Raw genomic sequence first — 18518 nt, 5'->3', positions numbered from 1 at the left:
GTTTTGCTATTGCTAAATAATTAATAACTCATTATGCTATATATTATATATGATAATTTTATAACTTATCACGCTTATATAATCCATCCATCCATCCATCCATTATCCAAACTGCTTATCCTGCTCTCAGGGTCACTGGAGCCTATCCCAGCAGTCACTGGGCAGCAGGCGGGGAGACACCCTGGATAGGCCACCAGACTATATATATAGTACATACATACATAAATACATAAATATATATATATATGAGTAGCTTTATTGACAGCTGATGATGGCTTATGGCATGAAAAAGGCTTGTATTCTGTCTCAGAGAATGCACTTGACTCACTGGATTATATATATATATACTATAAATAAATACTACATATCTATCTACTATATATTATAGAATTATATATTATATTATATATCTTTGGGCATGCTCAATAATCCAGATAAGAAAAACAAAGAAGGTTGAATCAGTTCATCTGGATACAACTTTTATTGAGAGAACCGTTTCATCACTCATCTAAGGGCCCTGACACACCAGGCCGACGGTCGGCTGTCGGTCAATGTCAGGCCGTCGGTGAGCATCTGGGACCGTAGTTTTTGCGGTGTGTCCCGCACCGTCGACACTAGTCAGATCCCTGTCGGCAGCTTTTCGGCCGACTCAGCATGTTGAATCGGCGGAGTCTGTCGGTGAGAGAGATCACTCTGATTTGGCTGTTCAGCTTAGTGAATCAGTGCAGTTCGTACATGCTAGTTGTCCGCCGGCTGTAGTCTTTGCGGTGTGTTCAAGTGCTACTTCTTGACCCAGACAGCAGCCAACGTGAGGCGACGCAACAGTCGGCATTTGTCGCCGCTACTCAGTTTGGTGTGTCTGGGCCCTTAGATGAATTTTTTTTTTTTTTACTTATGAGTGTTTATTGAAATACAAGCATGCTTTATCTATCTGTCTATCTATCTATATGACTTAGATGAGTGATGAAACACATCTGTCAATGCAAGTTGAACCCAGATGAACTGATTCAACCTTCTTTGATTATATTACATACTTGCTATACTTATAATAATTTGTAACCAGTATACAGCAGTTTTATGTGCATTTACAATTGTACATTAGTATTGCCCATCTAGCTTAAAAATAAGTAGTGCACATCGTAGATATGCAGGTAAAACATCTTGACCACAGGGGTTGTGGGATGGCTCCCCCAGCCTTGCCCATCCAGTTGCCACCATGCACACCAAAGCCTTGTGTCTCAGCCAAGACTATTTCCAGGGCTTCCTGGGCTCTCCATTTCCTGCCTGTCTGCACCATAATGCCTGGTGATGCCACACTAGAGTCCCAATAGAGCAGTGCCTCTTGTGTGAGAAATCCTGAACTCCTCGTCGAGGCTGCTGATTCAGAGCTGGAGTTTGTTGCTCCTCCCATACAGTGCTGCACTGCTAAGGCTGCATGGCAGACCCAGCCATCTCCGGAGGTTGCTACTGATCTTCCTCTCCAAGGTCTCCACCATCGACAGGCTTACCTCGTAAACCAGCAGAGGCCAGAAGACTCGAGGTAAGATGCCATGTTGTTAAACCCAAGCCTTAAACCTGTCAGGTAGGCCAGACTTGTCTACTGTGGGGAGCCAAGTCTCAAGCTCCTTGATGGTTGCTTGGATTGCCGCTGCATTCCTGAGGCTACAGTCAAAGACCAGCCAAAGGAGAATAATAGTGGTAAGACTGTTACGGCTCGCCCATCCTGCGCCTGCAGCCAATCAGCTCGTCAGGGCTGGGCTTAGTCATCAGGGCTGGGCTTAAGTTTGCTGGTCTCCCGGAACCCGTTGCCAGTTCGTGCCGTAACATACTCGTTGAAGTGGTTACTCTTCCCTCCCTGTGTATTCTCTCCGAGTTTATCTCAACCTGTGGATTTGCTATTTTCTCTGTGGAGTTATTTTCCCTGCGGCATCATCCTGCCGCGTACGCAATATGGATTACCTGTGAGTTTTACCATACTTTCTCTGTTTGTTGGTGACTACCCGCAAAGTGAATTGCCGGACTCTTTTCGTGGACGTGCATGTTGTCTCGTTGGACCTTTGTATGAACTGTTAATAAAGTACGCCAGTTTCGGCGAACCCTAGCTCTGCTTGGTGTCGTGCACTTGGGGTCTTCCGCAAACCCTAACAGTACGAACTGGCCATGACGACCCCAGCCAGCACAGAGAGCGTACCGACTAGTCCGGATCAAGCAGCTCTCATCGAAAAGATCCGCCTGACCAACTCCCACACCCAGCAGCTAGAGGGGGCCTCTGTCGCTGTGACGGATCTCCAGACTCGGGTCCAGCCCCTCCAGGCCTCTGTGGATAACCTAACAGGCCAACAGGCGGCGTTGGCGAGCCAACAAGCAGAGATCCTGCGGCAGTTGCAGACCATCACGGCGGCTCTTGCCACCCAGCCGCCGGGCCAGCCTGCTCCTGGAGTCATGGGTAACCCGCCCCCTGGGCCCGCTGCCCCAGTCAACCCTGTGGTGCTCAACCCAGTTCCCCGGGAGCCCTGCCTCTCCAGCCCACGACCATTTGACGGAAGCTTCGAGACCTGTGCCACATTCATCACGCAGTGTGAGCTGGTCTTCACGCACCAACCTAGCATGTTCACGTCTGATGCTGCCCGTGTCGCTTACGTGACCAACCTGCTCACAGGCCGAGCAGCTCAGTGGGCCACTGCTTCCTGGTCCATGAGGGCCAGTTTCTGCTTCACCTACTAGGACTTCGTGGCGGAACTACGGAAGGTATTCCACCATCCAGTCTGTGGCCAGGACCCTGGTGCTCGGCTGAGCAATATCCAGCAGGGGAGTGGCAGTGTCACGGACTACTCAGTGGAGTTCAGGCTGGCCGCAGTTGAGAGCGGCTGGAACGACCAGTCACTTCGGGTCACCTTCCGGAGAGGTCTCAGGGAGGCTGTCAAGGACCAGCTAGCCACCCGGGAGGAGCCCACCTCCCTCGATGACCTGATCAAGCTTGCCATCTGCATCGATGGACACCTCCGGGAGAAGAAGCACGAGCGAGCCCTGCGTGGATCCCTGTCCATTCCCCAGTCGTCCAGCACTCCTGACAGGACCCCTACTCCTGCTCGCCCCACGTTCCCTGTGGCCATTTCTCCCTCCACGCACCAGACCCCGATGGGGGAGGAACCTATGCAGCTGGGGCGCACGCACCTTAGTCCAGCCGAACGGGAGGCCCGGTTCAAGGCGGGTCAATGCCTCTACTGCGGCCGGAAGGGACATCTGATCAGCAGTTGCCCCACTCAACCAAAAGACTAGGCTCACTGGGACCCCGGGAGATCCTAGTGAGCCGCCTTTCCTGTTCCCGCTGTCCTGCCCCACAGAACCATCTGGTTAGCGTTACCCTGGCCTGGGCTGACCAGCGGCTCACAGTGGGTGCACTCCTCGACTCGGGAGCTGATGAGTGTTTCCTGGACTCAGAGTTTGCTGCCCAGGCCACCATCCCGCTAGAGACGCTGGAGAAGCCCATGGAGGCCTTCATGCTGGACGAGTGCTGCCTAGCCAGCGTCACCCAATGCACCCACCCTGTCTCTCTCACCATAGCCGGGAACCATGTGGAGAGACTTCGGTTCTTCATTATCCAGTCCCCGTTAGTCCCTGTGATCCTAGGCCGCCCCTGGTTCGTGCAGCATGAGCCACACATCGCCTTGGCCTCCGGTACCATCATGGAGTGAAGCTCCTCCTGTCATGCCCAATGTCTCCAGGCTGCTCCCGGCCCCGGGAGCACGTGCCCCTCCTCCCAACCTCTCCTCTGCCCCCCCGAGTGCCATGATCTAGGAGAGGTTTTCAGCAAAACCCGAGCCCAATCTCTTCCTCCTCATCGGCCTTATGACTGTGCTATCGACCTCCGCTCTGGGGCACCCCTTCCCAGCAGTCGCCTGTACAGTCTGACCATCCCCGAGAAGGCTGCGATGGATGAGTACATCTCCAAGTCCTTGGCAGCGCGGCTCATTCGGCCCTCGTCCTCCCAGGTGGCAGCTGGATTCTTTTTCGTGAAGAAGAAGGACAGGGGCCTCCGGCCCTGCATTGACTATCGCCAACTCAATGAGATAACCGTCAAGAACAAGTATCCCCTTCCCCTCATGAGTTCCACCCTTGAGCCCCTCACCCAGGCTACTGTCTTCACTAAGCTGGACCTCCGGTGTGCCTATCATCTGGTCCGGATCCGGAAGGGGGACGAGTGGAAGACAGCCTTTAAGACGCCCCGGGGTCATTATGAGTACCTGGTCAAGCCGTTCGGCCTCACCAACGCCCCAGCGGTATTCCAGGCTCTCATGAATGACATTCTCCGCGACATGCTCCACGAGTTCGTTGTGCTCTACCTCGATGATATCCTCATCTTCTCCAGGACCCTCGAGGAACATGTCCAGCATGTCCGCCGGGTACTCGAACGTCTCCTCCGGAACCGGCTCTTTGTCAAGGCAGAGAAGTGCCGGTTCCATTCCCCTTCCATTAACTACCTGGGCTTCTCTGTTGAGAAGGGACAGACCCGGGCCGACCCCCGCAAGATCCAGGCCGTGGTGGACTGGCCCGATCCCACATCCCGGAAGGAATTGCAGAGCTTCCTCCGGTTTGCGAACTTCTATAGGAGGTTCATCAGGAACTACAGCCGCGTGGCAGAACCTCTCACCAGGCTGACCTCCCCCTCCCAGCCGTTCATCTGGTCCCCGGCTGACCGCTCTGCGTTCCAGTCCCTCAAGGAGAGGTTCACCAGCGCCCCGGTCCTGCTCCACCCCGACCCCAAGAGGCAATTCATCGTGGTGGACGCTTCAGTCACCGGTTTGGGGGATGTCCTCTCCCAGCGGTCAGTGTCTGACCAGAAGGTCCATCCATACGCCTTCTTCTCTCGCCGGTTCCTCCCCGCCGAGGAGAACTACGATGTCGGGAACCGGGAGCTGCTGGCAGTGGTGGCTGCTCTGGAGGAGTGGCGCCATTGGCTGGAGGGGGCGGAACAGCCGTCCACCATCTGGACTGATCATAAGAACTTGACGTTCGTCTGAGCAACATAGCGTCTCAATGGTCAGCAGGCACAGTGGGCCAGCTTCCTCAGTCGGTTTAACTTGACGCTGACTTATCGTCCTGGGTCCCGCAACACGAAGGCAGACTCCCCGTCCCAGCAACACTCGAGGAGGGAGCCAGCTACAGCGGAGCCGGCTCCCGTCCTTCCTGAGGCCAGGGTGGTGGGCGTGCTTACCTGGGGCATCGAGACCATGGTCAGGCAGGCGTTGCGCTCCCATCCCGTCCCGAGCCACACGCCTCCACAACGTATGTAAGTCCTGGACTCAGTCCGGCCCCGGGTTCTTCAGAGGGGCCATGCCAGTCAGTTTGCTTGCCACCCGGGTGTTTACCGCACCTTCAACTTCCTGGCTCGTCGTTTCTGGTGACCCACCATGAAGAACGATGTCAGGGACTTCGTAAGGGCCTGCTCCGTCTGTGCTCGCAGCAAGGCCTCTCACCAGGCACCCGTGGGTCTGCTGCAGCCCCTCCCAACTCCAAGCCGGCCCTGGTCCCATGTGGCGTTGGATTTCTTGTCTGGACTGCCTCCCTCCCAGAGTAACACTGTGATCCTGACAGTGGTGGACCGCTTCGGTAAGGGCGTGCACCTGGTGGCCCTCCCCAAACTCCCATCGGCTTCTGAGACAGCGGACCTCCTGACGAGCTATGTGTTCCATCTCCACGGCCTTCTGAACGTCGTCTCGGACCGAGGGCCCCAGTTCGTCTCCCAGGTATGGCGGGCCTTTTGTAAGGGGTTGGGTGCCTCTGTTAGTCTCTCCTCTGGATATCACCCACAGACTAACGGGCAGACGGAGAGGATGAACCAGAGCGTGGAGTCTGCCCTCCGGTGCGTTGCCGCCAAGAAGCCCAGCTCCTGGAGCCGGTTCCTCCCCTGGGTCGAGTATGCCATCAGCTCCCTGGTCAGCTCTGCCACCTGCCTCTCACCTTTTGAGGTGTCCCTGGGCTACCAGCCGCCTCTCTTTGCTGCGCAGGAGTCGGAAGTGGCAGTTCCCTCCGTGCAGGCCCACCTGAACCGGTGTCGTCGCGTCTGGGAGGTGACCAGAGCTGCTCTGCTCCGCGCACCTGAGTGCGCCAGTCGGGGAGCCAACTGACGCCGGTCCCCAGCGCCTACGTACCAACCAGGCCAAAGGGTGTGGCTGTCCTCGAAGGACCTCCCGCTTCAGTCCACCGCGAAGAAGCTGAACCCCTGGTTCGTCGGGCCGTTTGAGATCAGGAAGGTGCTCAGTCCCGCGGCGGCGAGTCTGAAGCTTCCGGCTTCCATGAAGATCCATCATGTTTTTCTTGTGTCTCAGGTTAAGCCTGTCTCCCACAGTCCTCTGATGCCTCCAGCCCCAATTCCGCCTCCCCCTGAAATCGTGGATGGGCACCTCCAGCGGAAGGTCCGCCGGCTGATGGACGTCCGGCGCCGAGGACGGGGGTTCCAGTATTTGGTGGACTGGGAAGGCTACGGTCCGGAGCAACGTAGCTGGGTCTCCCGCCAGCTCATCCTGGACCCTGGGCTGCTCACGGAGTTTCATCATTTCCATCTTGACAAGCCTGGCAAGTCGCCTGGTGGCTCCCGTGGAGGGGGGGGGGTACTGTTACGGCTCGCCCATCCTGTGCCTGAAGCCAATCAGCTCGTCAGGGCTGGGCTTAGTCGTCAGGGCTGGGCTTAAGTTTGCTGGTCTCCCGGAGCCCGTTGCCAGTTCGTGCCGTAACATCCTCGTTGAAGTGGTTACTCTTCCCTCCCTGTGTATTCTCTCCGAGTTTATCTCAACCCGTGGATTTGCTATTTTCTGTGTGGAGTTTTTTTCCCTGTGGAATCATCCTGCCGCATCCGCAATTTGGATTACCCAAGAGTTTTCCCGTACTTTCTCGGTTTGTTGGTGACTACCCGCAAAGTGAATTGTCGGACTCTTTTCGTTGCCGTGCATGTTCTCCCATTGGGCCTTTGTATGAATTGTGAACTCTATCTGTGCTTGGTGTCGTGCGCTTAGGGTCTTCCACAAACCCTAACACAGACATTTCTCAATAGAAGATAGAAGACTGAGTACTAGTTCAACATATTTTATATAATCAACCATTTAGTGGCAACAGGAATGGGCGCAAGTCCATGAATTCTGGGATGGCATCCAGCGCTTTGCCTGTGCCCCCATCCATAGAGATAGTGGTTGTGTCAGGAAGGGCAACCGATGTAAAATTTTGTCGAATCAGTATGTGGATTGACAAAACCATACCGGATCGGTATGGAAACTATAAAATCCACTGTGGCAATCGATCCTTGAAAAACAGGAAACATGGATGAAGAAGATGAAGAAGGAGGAGGAGGAGGAAGAGGAGTCCATTATTGCACCATGCTGTCAAGTGTTCAGTAGAGGGATGGCTTGTGGGAAAAAACTGTTCCTGTGTCTGGTGGTTTTGGTGCTCATTGCTCTGTAGCGCTTGCCAGAGAGTAGGAGATCAAAGAGACTGTGTCCTGGGTGTGTGTGTGTGTGTGGTGGGGGGGGGGGTCTGTGCTGATTCTGCCCGCCCGTTTCGGGTTCTAGAGGTGTACAAGTCCTGCAGGGTGGGCAGGGGAGTGCCGATGATTTTTTTCTGATGTCCTTAATGTTCGCTGCAGTCTGTTCCTATCTTGTTTTGTTGCTGCTCCGAACCAGACCACAATGGCTGTGCACAGGACAGATTCAATGACTGCGGTGTAGAACTGGCTCAACAGCTCCTGTGGCAGACCACATTTCCTCAATTACCACAAAACGAACATCCTTTGCTGGGCCTCTTTGAGGATGGAGTTGACGTTGGTCTACCATTTCAGGTCTTTGGAATTGGTAGCTCCCAGAAACTTCTCCTTGGTTGACACAGGGCTCCATGGTTGACATAGGGCTGTTGGATATTGTGAGGGGGAGCAGTGATAAGAGTTATCTCCTAAAGTCCACTGTCATCTCCACAGTCTTGAGCATGTTCAGCTCCATGTTGTTTTGACTGGACCAGAGCACCAGCCGCTAAACCTCCCACCGATATGCAGACTCATCACCATCCTGGATGAGTCCGATGACCATAGTGTCGTCTACAAACTTCAGGAATTTAACAGCTGACTGCTTGGAGATGCAGTCGTTGGTGTAGAGGGAGAAGAACAGTGGGGAGAGAACACATCCCTGGGGAGCACCAGTGCTGACTGCCCATATACCAGAAGTGTGTGATTTATGTGATTTTTGATGTTTGTTTTTCTTTCCCTTTATATCTGTCCAAGTCGGAGAGTACTGCTGGTGTCTTCTGTGGCTGCCGCTTCTCCCTCTCGTAGCCCCCCTTCCCATCCACCCCTGTATGTCTGTGTTATGTTCATCTGTCGTCTTGTTTCACTCCATTTATTGTAAAGCGACTTTGAGTACTTGAAAAGCGCTATATAAGATTGATTTATTATTATCATTATTATTAAGTGACTCCCCCAGCCTCACCTGCTGTTTTCTGGCTGTCAGGAAGCTGGTTATCCACTGACAGATGGTGAAAGATACAGTGAGCTTAGAGAGTTTGGAGGGGAGGATTTCTGGAATGATGGTGTTGAATGCCGAGCTGAAGTCTACAAACCAGATCCTTGCATATGTCGCTGGGAAGCCAAGATGTTGCAGGATGCAGTGCAGTCCCATGTTGACTGCATCATCCACTGACCTGTTTGCCTACCGGGCAAACAGGTCAGTGGATGATGAGAAAGTACTAGAGAGCACCAAGAATGTACAAATCCCAATTCCAATGAAGTTGGGACATTGTGTAAAACGTGAATAAAAACAGAATACAATGATTTGCAAATCCTTTTCCACCTATATTCAATTGAATACACTACAAAATCAAGCTATTTAATGTTCAAACTGATAAACTTTATTGTTTTTTGCAAATATTCACTCATTTTGAATTTGATGCCTGCAACACGTTCCAAAAAAGCTGGGACAGGAGCAACAAAAGTAAAGACTGGGAAAGTTGAGGAATGCTCAAAAAACACCTGTTTGGAACATTCCACAGGTGAACAGGTTAATTGGAAACAGGTGAGCGTCATGATTCGTTCACAAGCAAGGATGTGGTGAGGTTCACCACTTTGTGAACAACTGCGTGAGCAAATAGTCCCAAGAGTTTAAGAACAACGTTTCTGAACATACAATTGTAAGGAATTTAGGGATTTCATCATCTACACTCCATAATATCATCAAAAGATTCAGAGAATCCAGAGAAATCTCTGCATGTAAACGGCAAGGCCGAAAACCAACATTGAATGCCCATGACCTTCGATCCCTCAGGCGGCACTGCATCAAAAACCGACATCATTCTGTAAAGGATATTACCACGAGGGCTCAGGAACACTTCGGAAAACCATCGTCAGTTAACACAATTCGTCGCTACATCTACAAGTGCAAGTTAAAACTCTACCATGCAAAGCGAAAGCCATATATAAACAACACCCAGAAACGCCGCCGGCTTCTCTGGGCCCGAGCTCATCTGAGATGGACTGACGCAAAGTGGAAAAGTGTGCTGTGGTCTGACAAGTCCACATTTCAAATTGTTTTTGGAAATCATGGATGTCGTGTCCTCCGGGCTAAAGAGGAAAAGGACCATCCAGATTGTTATCAGCGTAAAGTTCAAAAGCCAGCATCTGTGATGGTATGGGGGGGGTGTTAGTGCCCATGGCATCATGGGTAGCTTGCACATCTGTGAAGGCACCATTAATGCTGAAAGGTACATATACAGGTTTTGGAGCAACATATGCTGCCATCCAAGCGACGTCTTTTTCGGGGACATCCCTGCTTATTTCAGCAAGACAATGCCAAGCCACATTCTGCACGTGTTACAACAGCGTGGCTTCGTAGTAAAAGAGTGCGGGTACTAGACTGGCGTGCCTGCAGTCCAGACCTGTCTTCCATTAAAAATGTGTGGCGAATTATGAAGTGCAAAATACGACAACGGAGACCCCGGACTGTTGAGCAACTGAAGTCGTACATCAAGCAAGAATGGGAAAGAATTCCACCAACAAAGCTTCAACAATTAGTGTCCTCAGTTCCCAAACGCTTATTGAGTGTTGTTATAAGGAAAGGTGATATAACACAGTGGTAAACATGCCCTGTCCCAGCTTTTTTGGAACGTGTTGCAGGTATCAAATTCAAAATGAGTGAATATTTGCAAAAAAACAATAAAGTTTATCAGATTTAAATATCTGGTCTTTGTAGTGTATTCAATTGAATATAAGTCGAAAAGGATTTGCAAATCATTGTATTCTGTTTTTATTTACGTTTTACACAACGTCCCAACTTCATTGGAATTGGGGTTTGTACTAAAGAGCACTGTACCGAGGCTGCCATCCACAGCGCCATCATGGGGTTTTTTTTTCCATTATGATTTTTATATTTGTACACTTAATGAGCTTCCTCCAAAAAGTAAAAGGCAGGGCACTAGGCCCATGTGGTACAATAACATCTATAGATAACTGAGTATGAGATAATAATAATAATATCAAAATAATGATCCATCCATATAGACAAATAATTAGCTATTACTATTATTATTATTATTATCAACTGATATACTGAATGTCTGTTTGCGCTTTAACGCACACATATGGCTATTTTAACAGAATAAGGTCCTGGAACTGCTGATAGATCGGCCTTTTCTCTTCCCATCACACCCCCCTCCCCCGCATATTGTTTAATGTGTATTCTCCGTCGCGCGGTATTCTCACTGCTGTGACGTGACATGTGGAGACGTTTGCCTTATTTACAACAAATCTTTCATTTGAACATAGGTGAGAATTGATGAAAAAATAACGTAATTTGAAGCAGTGATGAATAATGCAATTTAGCGTGCTGTTACGTAAATACTGTCGGTAGATTTTTGACGCCACTTTTGTGGACATTAACTCCATTTGTTTACCTAATTACTTTTTTATTTATTATTTAAGGATTTGTTTGTCCTGTGAAACTGGGAACGAGCCGAAAGAAGAGGAACTCAATTTGTTTGAGGTAGCCAATCAACTGGCGTTAACTAGCAAACTTGCTTATCACTAGCTAGATGAAACTTGTTGGCTAACAACGCTAACGAGTCGTCCACGACATGGTTTTTAACTTATCACTGGCTAATCATTAGAATACGCCAGTTGTCAACTAATATTAGTGTAATTTGGTGTATTGTTCTGGTTCATTTCGGTCAAAAGGCACTGACTCTTCCTGGCAGGTGGAACGTTACTTACAGAGCCCCGGGCCAACATCATGTCCCCGGCCTCCTGCTTCATTTCACATCTCTTCCCGGCGTTCACAACAAGTCCATCTTGTACATCCGTCCGGGGTCGCTCCGTTTCTTCCAGGGTGTCCGGCGGGTGAGCTGACCTCCGTTTCTATGTTAATTTTGTTGACTTTCACGGACCGACGCCGACCTGCTGCCTCGTCTCGCCTCTCAGTTTCTCCAAAATTCCTCCGCTCTCAGTTGTAACGCAACGTCGGATGTGTGGGTTTTGGAACACGGGGTCTTCCGTATGTTCGGTGTTTTTGCCCTTCGCAAGCCAAGCGTCATCCCAAAGCACTAAACACCGCTCCTGCCGGTCACTCTTGTCATTTAAACGAACAAACTTCGTTTCTTCTTCACGGCGTGCGGGTGCCCGCCCCCTTATCACGTAACCGAGGACGTTTAGCATCTGTTTTCTGATCAGTTCTTACATTAACGCTCGCCTATCATGACACTGAGATGATGACGTCAAATAAATAACACATCTGACTTTGAATCAGTGAAGAAAACCTGCAGTCACCGCCCTCGTTGTTGGTTACATCCTGAAAGGAGCGCGCCGCCTACTGTGTCGCGGTTTCCACTACAATGCAGTGGATGTTTTCGCTAATTTACCAACGTTTTAGCCGTTAATCCATTTGATATATGAATTCGTACACTCTTAAATCGAGTCTCATGTTTGTTCGCGTTTGTTTCCGTTTGCGCTCACCGCTTCCAAGTGTGTGGAAAACAGGCCAGAGAAAGGCGCACAATTTGGCAGGAACACACAGTAGCGCACCTCCCCGCCCAGATCCTCTTGATCACTATTTGGTAACAGGAGAAAGGCGGGACTCGGTGGTGGAAGAATTTGGGTTGCATGCAAACGGAGGATCAATTTAGAGCAACGCTGATCGGATATGCGGCGAAACTAATCTCTCTGTTGGTAAGATTGCCGAGGCCTTTAGCACCATCCACTTAATATATCATGCGTTTTTCGTCCGCAGTCCAGTTGTCGCATACAAGCAGTTTTTACCGCCTGCTTTTTTTCGTTCATGTGAAGCAGACTCACGGCGTCTCTCCCTTTGTTCGCTTGCGCCTTTTCGCACCGCTGCGGGTTTTGTAAATACTGGCGCAATATGGCTGACATTGGGGTTACAACCCCGAGCAAAAGGGGCTTATTTCAATATTATCAATCAGATTGGCATGCAGAGGGGGATGCCCATGTGCGTATGCGACAGTAAACAAATAGTTCCTCCCCCTCATCTATAGGTTGTAAACAGTGGGGACTTTCTATTCTGAGGTCAGTGTTGGGTTACGGTTTGCTGGACTACGTTTTGATAGTGAGATTGATGTTTTATTTTTTCCATGACTGCAGTTCGTCACGTTGCATTGTTTAAAGGGGATTGGCGTTAATAGTGACCATCGCTGATGAGGTCACAGACTCAAAAATTGGGCTTTTGAAACGGGTTAGTCTGGAAATTGGTCTGCCCCTTCTCCTTGATGGGAACAGAGGTCCATGAGTTCACTCTCATGTGAAATGCGTTGCTGTGCATTGTGACTGTGATCGGTGTACTGACAGAAGAGGTAGTGGAGCAGTCATCATCTTGACTGCTAGAAGGAGAAGATGTGGACAACTTTTGGAGGGAGTGGAATGGCTGTCAGGTGGGGTGAGAAGGCAAAGATGTAGGAATGTTCACGGATCATACAACCGCAGGGAACTAAAGTACCTGATTGAATTACACCATCAGTCATAATTGCTGGCAAATTTGCTCATCCATGTAGCTGCACAATTTTTCTTTATGTATGGACCTATCCAGTTGTGTGTGTGTGTGTGTGAGTGAGTGAGTGGTGTACCAGGTTTTTCTATGAAAATGGGGACTAAATGTCTTCATTTTGATAGAAAATGGGGACATTTTGATGGAAAAACCAGAACTACTTACGAACTGGGGACAAAAACCATGTCCTCAATTGGGAAAAAGCTTATTTTTGGGTCAGTAGTTTAGGTTAGGGTAAAGGTTAAGGTTAGGCATGTAGTTCTGATGGTTAAGGTTTGGGTTAAGAACTAGGAATGAATGTAAGTCTATGTAATGTCCCCAAAAATGACCTAAACGTGTGTGTGTGTGTGTGTGTGTGTGTGTGTGTGTGTGTGTGTGTGTGTGTGTGTGTGTGTGTGTGTGTGTGTGCGTGCGTGCGTGCGTGCGTGCGTGCGTGTGTTCTTTTTTTCCATTTAGCTATTCTCACGAGGACCACATCTCTCCATAAGGATAGTAAAATACGAAACAAGCGGCCTCATGGGGACAAAAAAGGGTTATTTCAGCGCTAGGGGTTAAGGTTATGGCTACAGTTACAATTAAGGTTATGGTTAGGAGTAGGTCTCGTATTACAGTTTGGCATTAGATTCAGACAGGTTTAAGGTTACGGGTTAAGTTTAGCCTTAAATTTGGATTGTTTGGGGGGGGTTCCCACGGCACATGCACAACTGCCACTGTGGGCTATGCATCGCAAATTGTGGTCACTAACTCACTCATGAACGACCTGAGAGGGATGTTTAGCAGGACGCGCTCCACCTAGATGTGCAGTAGAGGTGTGCCGTGGGTCTGGACAGTTTTGTGCTTGTTTTGGTTCAGTTTATGGTTGAGGTTAGGGAATATGGTTGGGGTATGGTTCAGTTTTTGGTTCCACGAGGATAGATAAATGTACTGAGTTTCATTTCATGCATCTTCGGTATCCGGATAAGGTTTGTATCTGGATATGAATTTTTCAATTAAAAGTAACGGTGTGGATGTGCCCAAGACACATTAAGAACAGACTGAAATCTGATCACCTGAACCAGCTCTTAGGATGATTTTCTTTGTTGGTAGTGGACATGTTGGTGGTTACCTCCCACCACTGACTAGTTGTGGAGAAATCATTCTGAGCATATAATGTGACATTTCTTGATCACTCTTTATTGCGGTTGTAATGACTCACTTTCTCAGCAGCGAGGTCAGAGTTCAGGAACGGCTTCTGCACAGCTCCTTTTAGCGCAACCAGGTGTTAATTCAACGACACCTCAGCAGGGTTAATGGCTTTGACCAGGGACTAAACCCAGGACCCTTGGGCGAAGGAATTTCACCCCGTAGCTGGGTGGATTTTGGTTTTGTGTATGAACCCTCCCTCTGAAGTGCTGATGCTAAGAATATGCTGAAAGATTTGTGAAAAACACTTCAATAAAAATATTGAATGGTCTGTAGTGCTGATGATCAAAAGTTATACGATATATCCTGTTTGAATTCTGGTGGTTTGGGATTATCCTTCCGCTGAACAAAACAGACTTGGATTACACGTTGTTCAGAGGCCTGGCTCCTCTTTATGTCCTTGGTATTCTCCATGGAAATATTGAGCTGTAGCGTTTTCGACTGACAGCTTCAAACCGGTGTTCAGGTTTCTCATGGCAACAGCAGAAGAGCTGTGAGCAGCAGGGCTCCCCACAAGACTCTGTGTAGCGCCGCTGGCTAAACAGGCTAGCTGCTTGTAAGAGTTAAACAAGTGGCAGGTTGGCAGGCAAAGGAGGGGAGACTATTGTTCAATCTGAAGTCAAAAGCTTAAAAATCAATCAATCAAATTTTATTTATGCAACACATTTCAAACAGACAATCCAGTGAATTCTACTTTGCACAAAAATATTTTAATTCAAAAGGGAAAGGACAAGCATTTATCAACACGTGAAATAAGGGAGGGAGCACAGAGACTGAATACAAACTGGTTGGTGTAGGGGCCAAGCTGATGGGTGCTGTTGCAGCAGGTTATGGACCCCTTTGACCTCCCTGTAGAGGGTGGCAGCAGGAAGGACAGCGTCCATTATTCAGGATCCAAGTCACTTTTAAATGTTCTCTATGTAATTTTACTAGAATATCAACCTCTAGTATTCAAAGACATGAACAACAACAAACCAAAACAGACAAGACAAACTAATTTGGACAGAAAAGTAGTGGATAAGTCCATCATTAGAAATCAGTGTACTGTGATGGCTTCATAGTTTACTGAGACAAACAACAAGCAGTCAGCCAGTCCAGTGTCTGTATTTTGTAAATAGACGGATCTGACTCAATTTTGTTTGAGACTGAGTGATACTGAATAACCTATTTATATTTACTAGTCATATTTACTAGTTGTTTTATGATGGTTACTAGTCACATCATGATATTTACTGGTCATAATTTACTAGTGATATTATGATAGCTACTAGTCAAATTATAATATTTACTCATTATGTTTAAAGTCATATGATATTTTACTAGTCATGTTACAATGTTTGCTAGTCATATTATGATATTTACTAGTCATGTTATAATGTTTGCTAGTCATGTTATAATGTTTGCTAGTCATGTTATAATGTTTGCTAGTCATATTATGATATTTGACACTTAAGGAATGCTGAAATAGCCCACATATTTAACACACATGTTCACAACTTCAGCACATCTCTTGATGCAGAGGTTAAATGTAATGTTTGGTCTCTCGCTCAAGGAAGAACAGACCCTCCCAGACACCAACCTATTCCACCGGCTGTGAAGGTTGAATCAGTCCCCCAGGTGGCAGCTTGTACCTCGCTGTTTACAGCCTACCCAGGCCAAGTCTAGTTCCCGGAGAACATCCTCCCTCCATTCCCCTCCTGGTCCGTCAGCTGAGAGCCAGAGACCCAGTGTTTAGTCCGAACCGGCGGAGGGGCTGCCCTCTCCCAGGTGGATGAATGAAGACCCCATTCAAAAGCCCAGCTGCCCCGCGCCCCAGAGCGGATGGAGGTCAGACACACTCTCACAACACGTCTGCATTTGTCACCGTTAGTTGCAGATAACATAACTAGTATTTTCTGTTCCTAAACAAGCTGTTCATCTGCTATGGAAAATCTAAGGAATGCAGTATACGATGGAGACAATTGAATTCTTTCAGACTTGGTGTATCCCACGAGTGTGTTGTGTACTGTTGTCTTGGATGATTTTTTTTTAAATAGATATATCACATGGAATATATTATTGTGATAATGTAATGCTCCACTGCTTCCTCAATCAAAAATGCATTGGCCACAAATGTGAGATATAAACAAAAATTAATCAGTTATTGAGAAAAAACATCTTTTAGGTGGAAAACAACTTCATGTAACAATGCCTTTCAATAAACCACCAATCACCCAGTTAACTCGCTGATCATCTGACTGCGAATGCAGAAGTTTAGCCTCAAGCTGAATGGTGATGTGTGAAAAATAGCTACGTTAGCTGTTGGCTAACTCTTACCCATAGGCTAATGGTGGCCCTGTCTGAAAAATACGCTGGACTTAAAACCAGTCCAGACACCAGGAATGTTTCTACAATCTGAGAGGAATGTTGAGTCTGTTCAGCTTTCAATATGAGCTAGTATCAAATATTTATATTATGACCCACAAACATCCTGACTTGATAATGTTACGAAGTATTAACAAATATTATATGGGAGTTTGCTGTTAGTGCGCAAACACATTCTGTATAGTTGTATAGTTTGCTTTGCATAACCACATTTCACTAAACATCAAAAGTTCAGTTTAGCTCTCCACCCGTTTATACATTTATTACTGCCCTTAGCTAATTTATGTAGAAGCACTTTCCCACATGTTGACTTGTTTGGGCATTAAATATTCGATTTTATTTGATTTTATTGTCAGTAGTTATGATAATACGTTTGTGGTGATTGAAATATTCCCATTACGATTTCATTGGAGTTGGAAAGAGTGTCTTTATGCATGCTCAATAACCCAGGTAAGGAATCCCAGAAAATTGAATCAGTTCACCTGGACACAGCGTTTTTAGAGAGAAACATTTCATCATCATCTAAGTGACCTCTTCAGTCTCAACTGACTGCCAGTGTCCCCACCCTTATAAACAATACAGTTGCATAACGACTGAAACCAACGAGCAGTTTCATATACAGAGATGGGCATGACCATTAATTAGTTACAATGGCCATGTGTACTATTCACAGAGGAATTGGGAATAGTTGTAATCACATTATTATAAGATGGTGACAGATGTACTCTTAGCCCCCCCCCCTTCAGGGATGGTCATTCCCTCTTCACATAGATGGCCTCTTTGACTTCCCGTTCAAACCAGCATTTCTCCCTATCAAGGATGTGCACATCCTCATCCTTGAAAGAGTGGCCACTGGCCTGTAGATGGTGTAGACTGCAGTGTCCTGGCCTGATGCGTCAGCTCTCCTGTGTTGTGCCATCCTCTTGGCCAGTGTCTATTTAGTTTCCCCAATGTACAAGTCACAGTAATCCTCCTGGCACTCAACAGCGTACACTATATTGCTCTGTTTGTGTCAGAGGATCCAACCCTTGGAGTGGACCAATTTCTGGCGCGGCGTGTTTTGGGGTTTGAAAGCAACTGCGACTCGGTATTTTGAAAATATGCATCTCAACTTTTCCGACACTCCCGCCACATACGGAATCACCACTGGTTTATGCTTAGGCAGCTGTTGTCCTTCCCCTCTCTTCAATTGGCTGGTGCACTGTTTGGGCGTCTTCCTGGCTTTGACAAATGCCCAGTTAGGATAATTACACTTAAACAAGGCCTGTTTAATGTGGGATTTCTCCACTTACCCGGCCGCTGTGTCGGTGGGGACGTTGTCAGCTCAGTGGTACAGGCCACCGGTGGAGAGGCCATCTATGTGAAGAGGGAACCACCATCTCTGAACTGGGTGTGGCTAAGAGTACATCTGTCACCATCTTACAATGCTGTGATTGCAAACATTCCCAAATCCTCTGTGAATAGTAAACATGCCCATTGTAACTCTAGTTAATGGTCACGCCTATTATTTGCATATGAAACTGATCATTGGTTTCAGTCGTTATGAAACTGTATTATTTATAAGGGTGGGGATACCTGCATTCAGTTTAGACTGAAGAGGTCGCTTAGATGAGTGATGAAACATATCTCAATAAACCTATCCAGAACTGGTTCAACTTTCTTTGAGTTAGAGAGAGGTAATTAGCTGCAGTAGGCAATATTTTTATTATCATTATAATTTTGGTTGAAATAACTAATTTGGCTCCGGTCTTCTCCCACAGTCCAAAGACATGTAGTATATCAGGTGAATCGGCCATAGTAAATTGTCCCTAGGTGTGAATGCATCGATTCTGTGATGGACTGGCAGCCTGTTCAGGGTGTCTCCCTGCCTGCCACCCAATGACTGCTGCAAGGATAGGCTCCAGCATCCCGTGACCCTGAGTTGGATAAGCGGTTTGGATAATGGATGGA

The 18518-nt window shown here is 48.0% G+C and overlaps 2 protein-coding genes across 4 annotated transcripts in view; one reads left to right on the top strand and one right to left on the bottom strand.

The window, feature by feature from the left end:
- The window catches only part of mfsd14bb (major facilitator superfamily domain containing 14Bb), a 148669-nt gene extending 137087 nt beyond the window's left edge, over positions 1-11582 (bottom strand). For all 3 annotated transcript variants that reach the window (XM_056274036.1, XM_056274196.1, XM_056274114.1), the window contains exon 1: positions 11240-11582. In XM_056274036.1, coding sequence (XP_056130011.1) covers positions 11240-11281 — 42 coding nt within the window. In that variant the 5' untranslated portion in view covers positions 11282-11582. The remainder of the gene's footprint in view (positions 1-11239) is intronic.
- A 4340-nt stretch (positions 11583-15922) lies between these two features.
- The window catches only part of spinb (spindlin b), a 37641-nt gene continuing 35045 nt past the window's right edge, over positions 15923-18518 (top strand). Inside the window, exon 1 of the mRNA XM_056275537.1 lies at positions 15923-16031. Coding sequence (XP_056131512.1) covers positions 15980-16031 — 52 coding nt within the window. The 5' untranslated portion in view covers positions 15923-15979. The remainder of the gene's footprint in view (positions 16032-18518) is intronic.

This window comes from Lampris incognitus, chromosome 1, assembly GCF_029633865.1.
Source record: "Lampris incognitus isolate fLamInc1 chromosome 1, fLamInc1.hap2, whole genome shotgun sequence".
NCBI lineage: Eukaryota > Metazoa > Chordata > Actinopteri > Lampriformes > Lampridae > Lampris > Lampris incognitus.
This window is presented reverse-complemented; position numbering and strand designations above follow the sequence as displayed.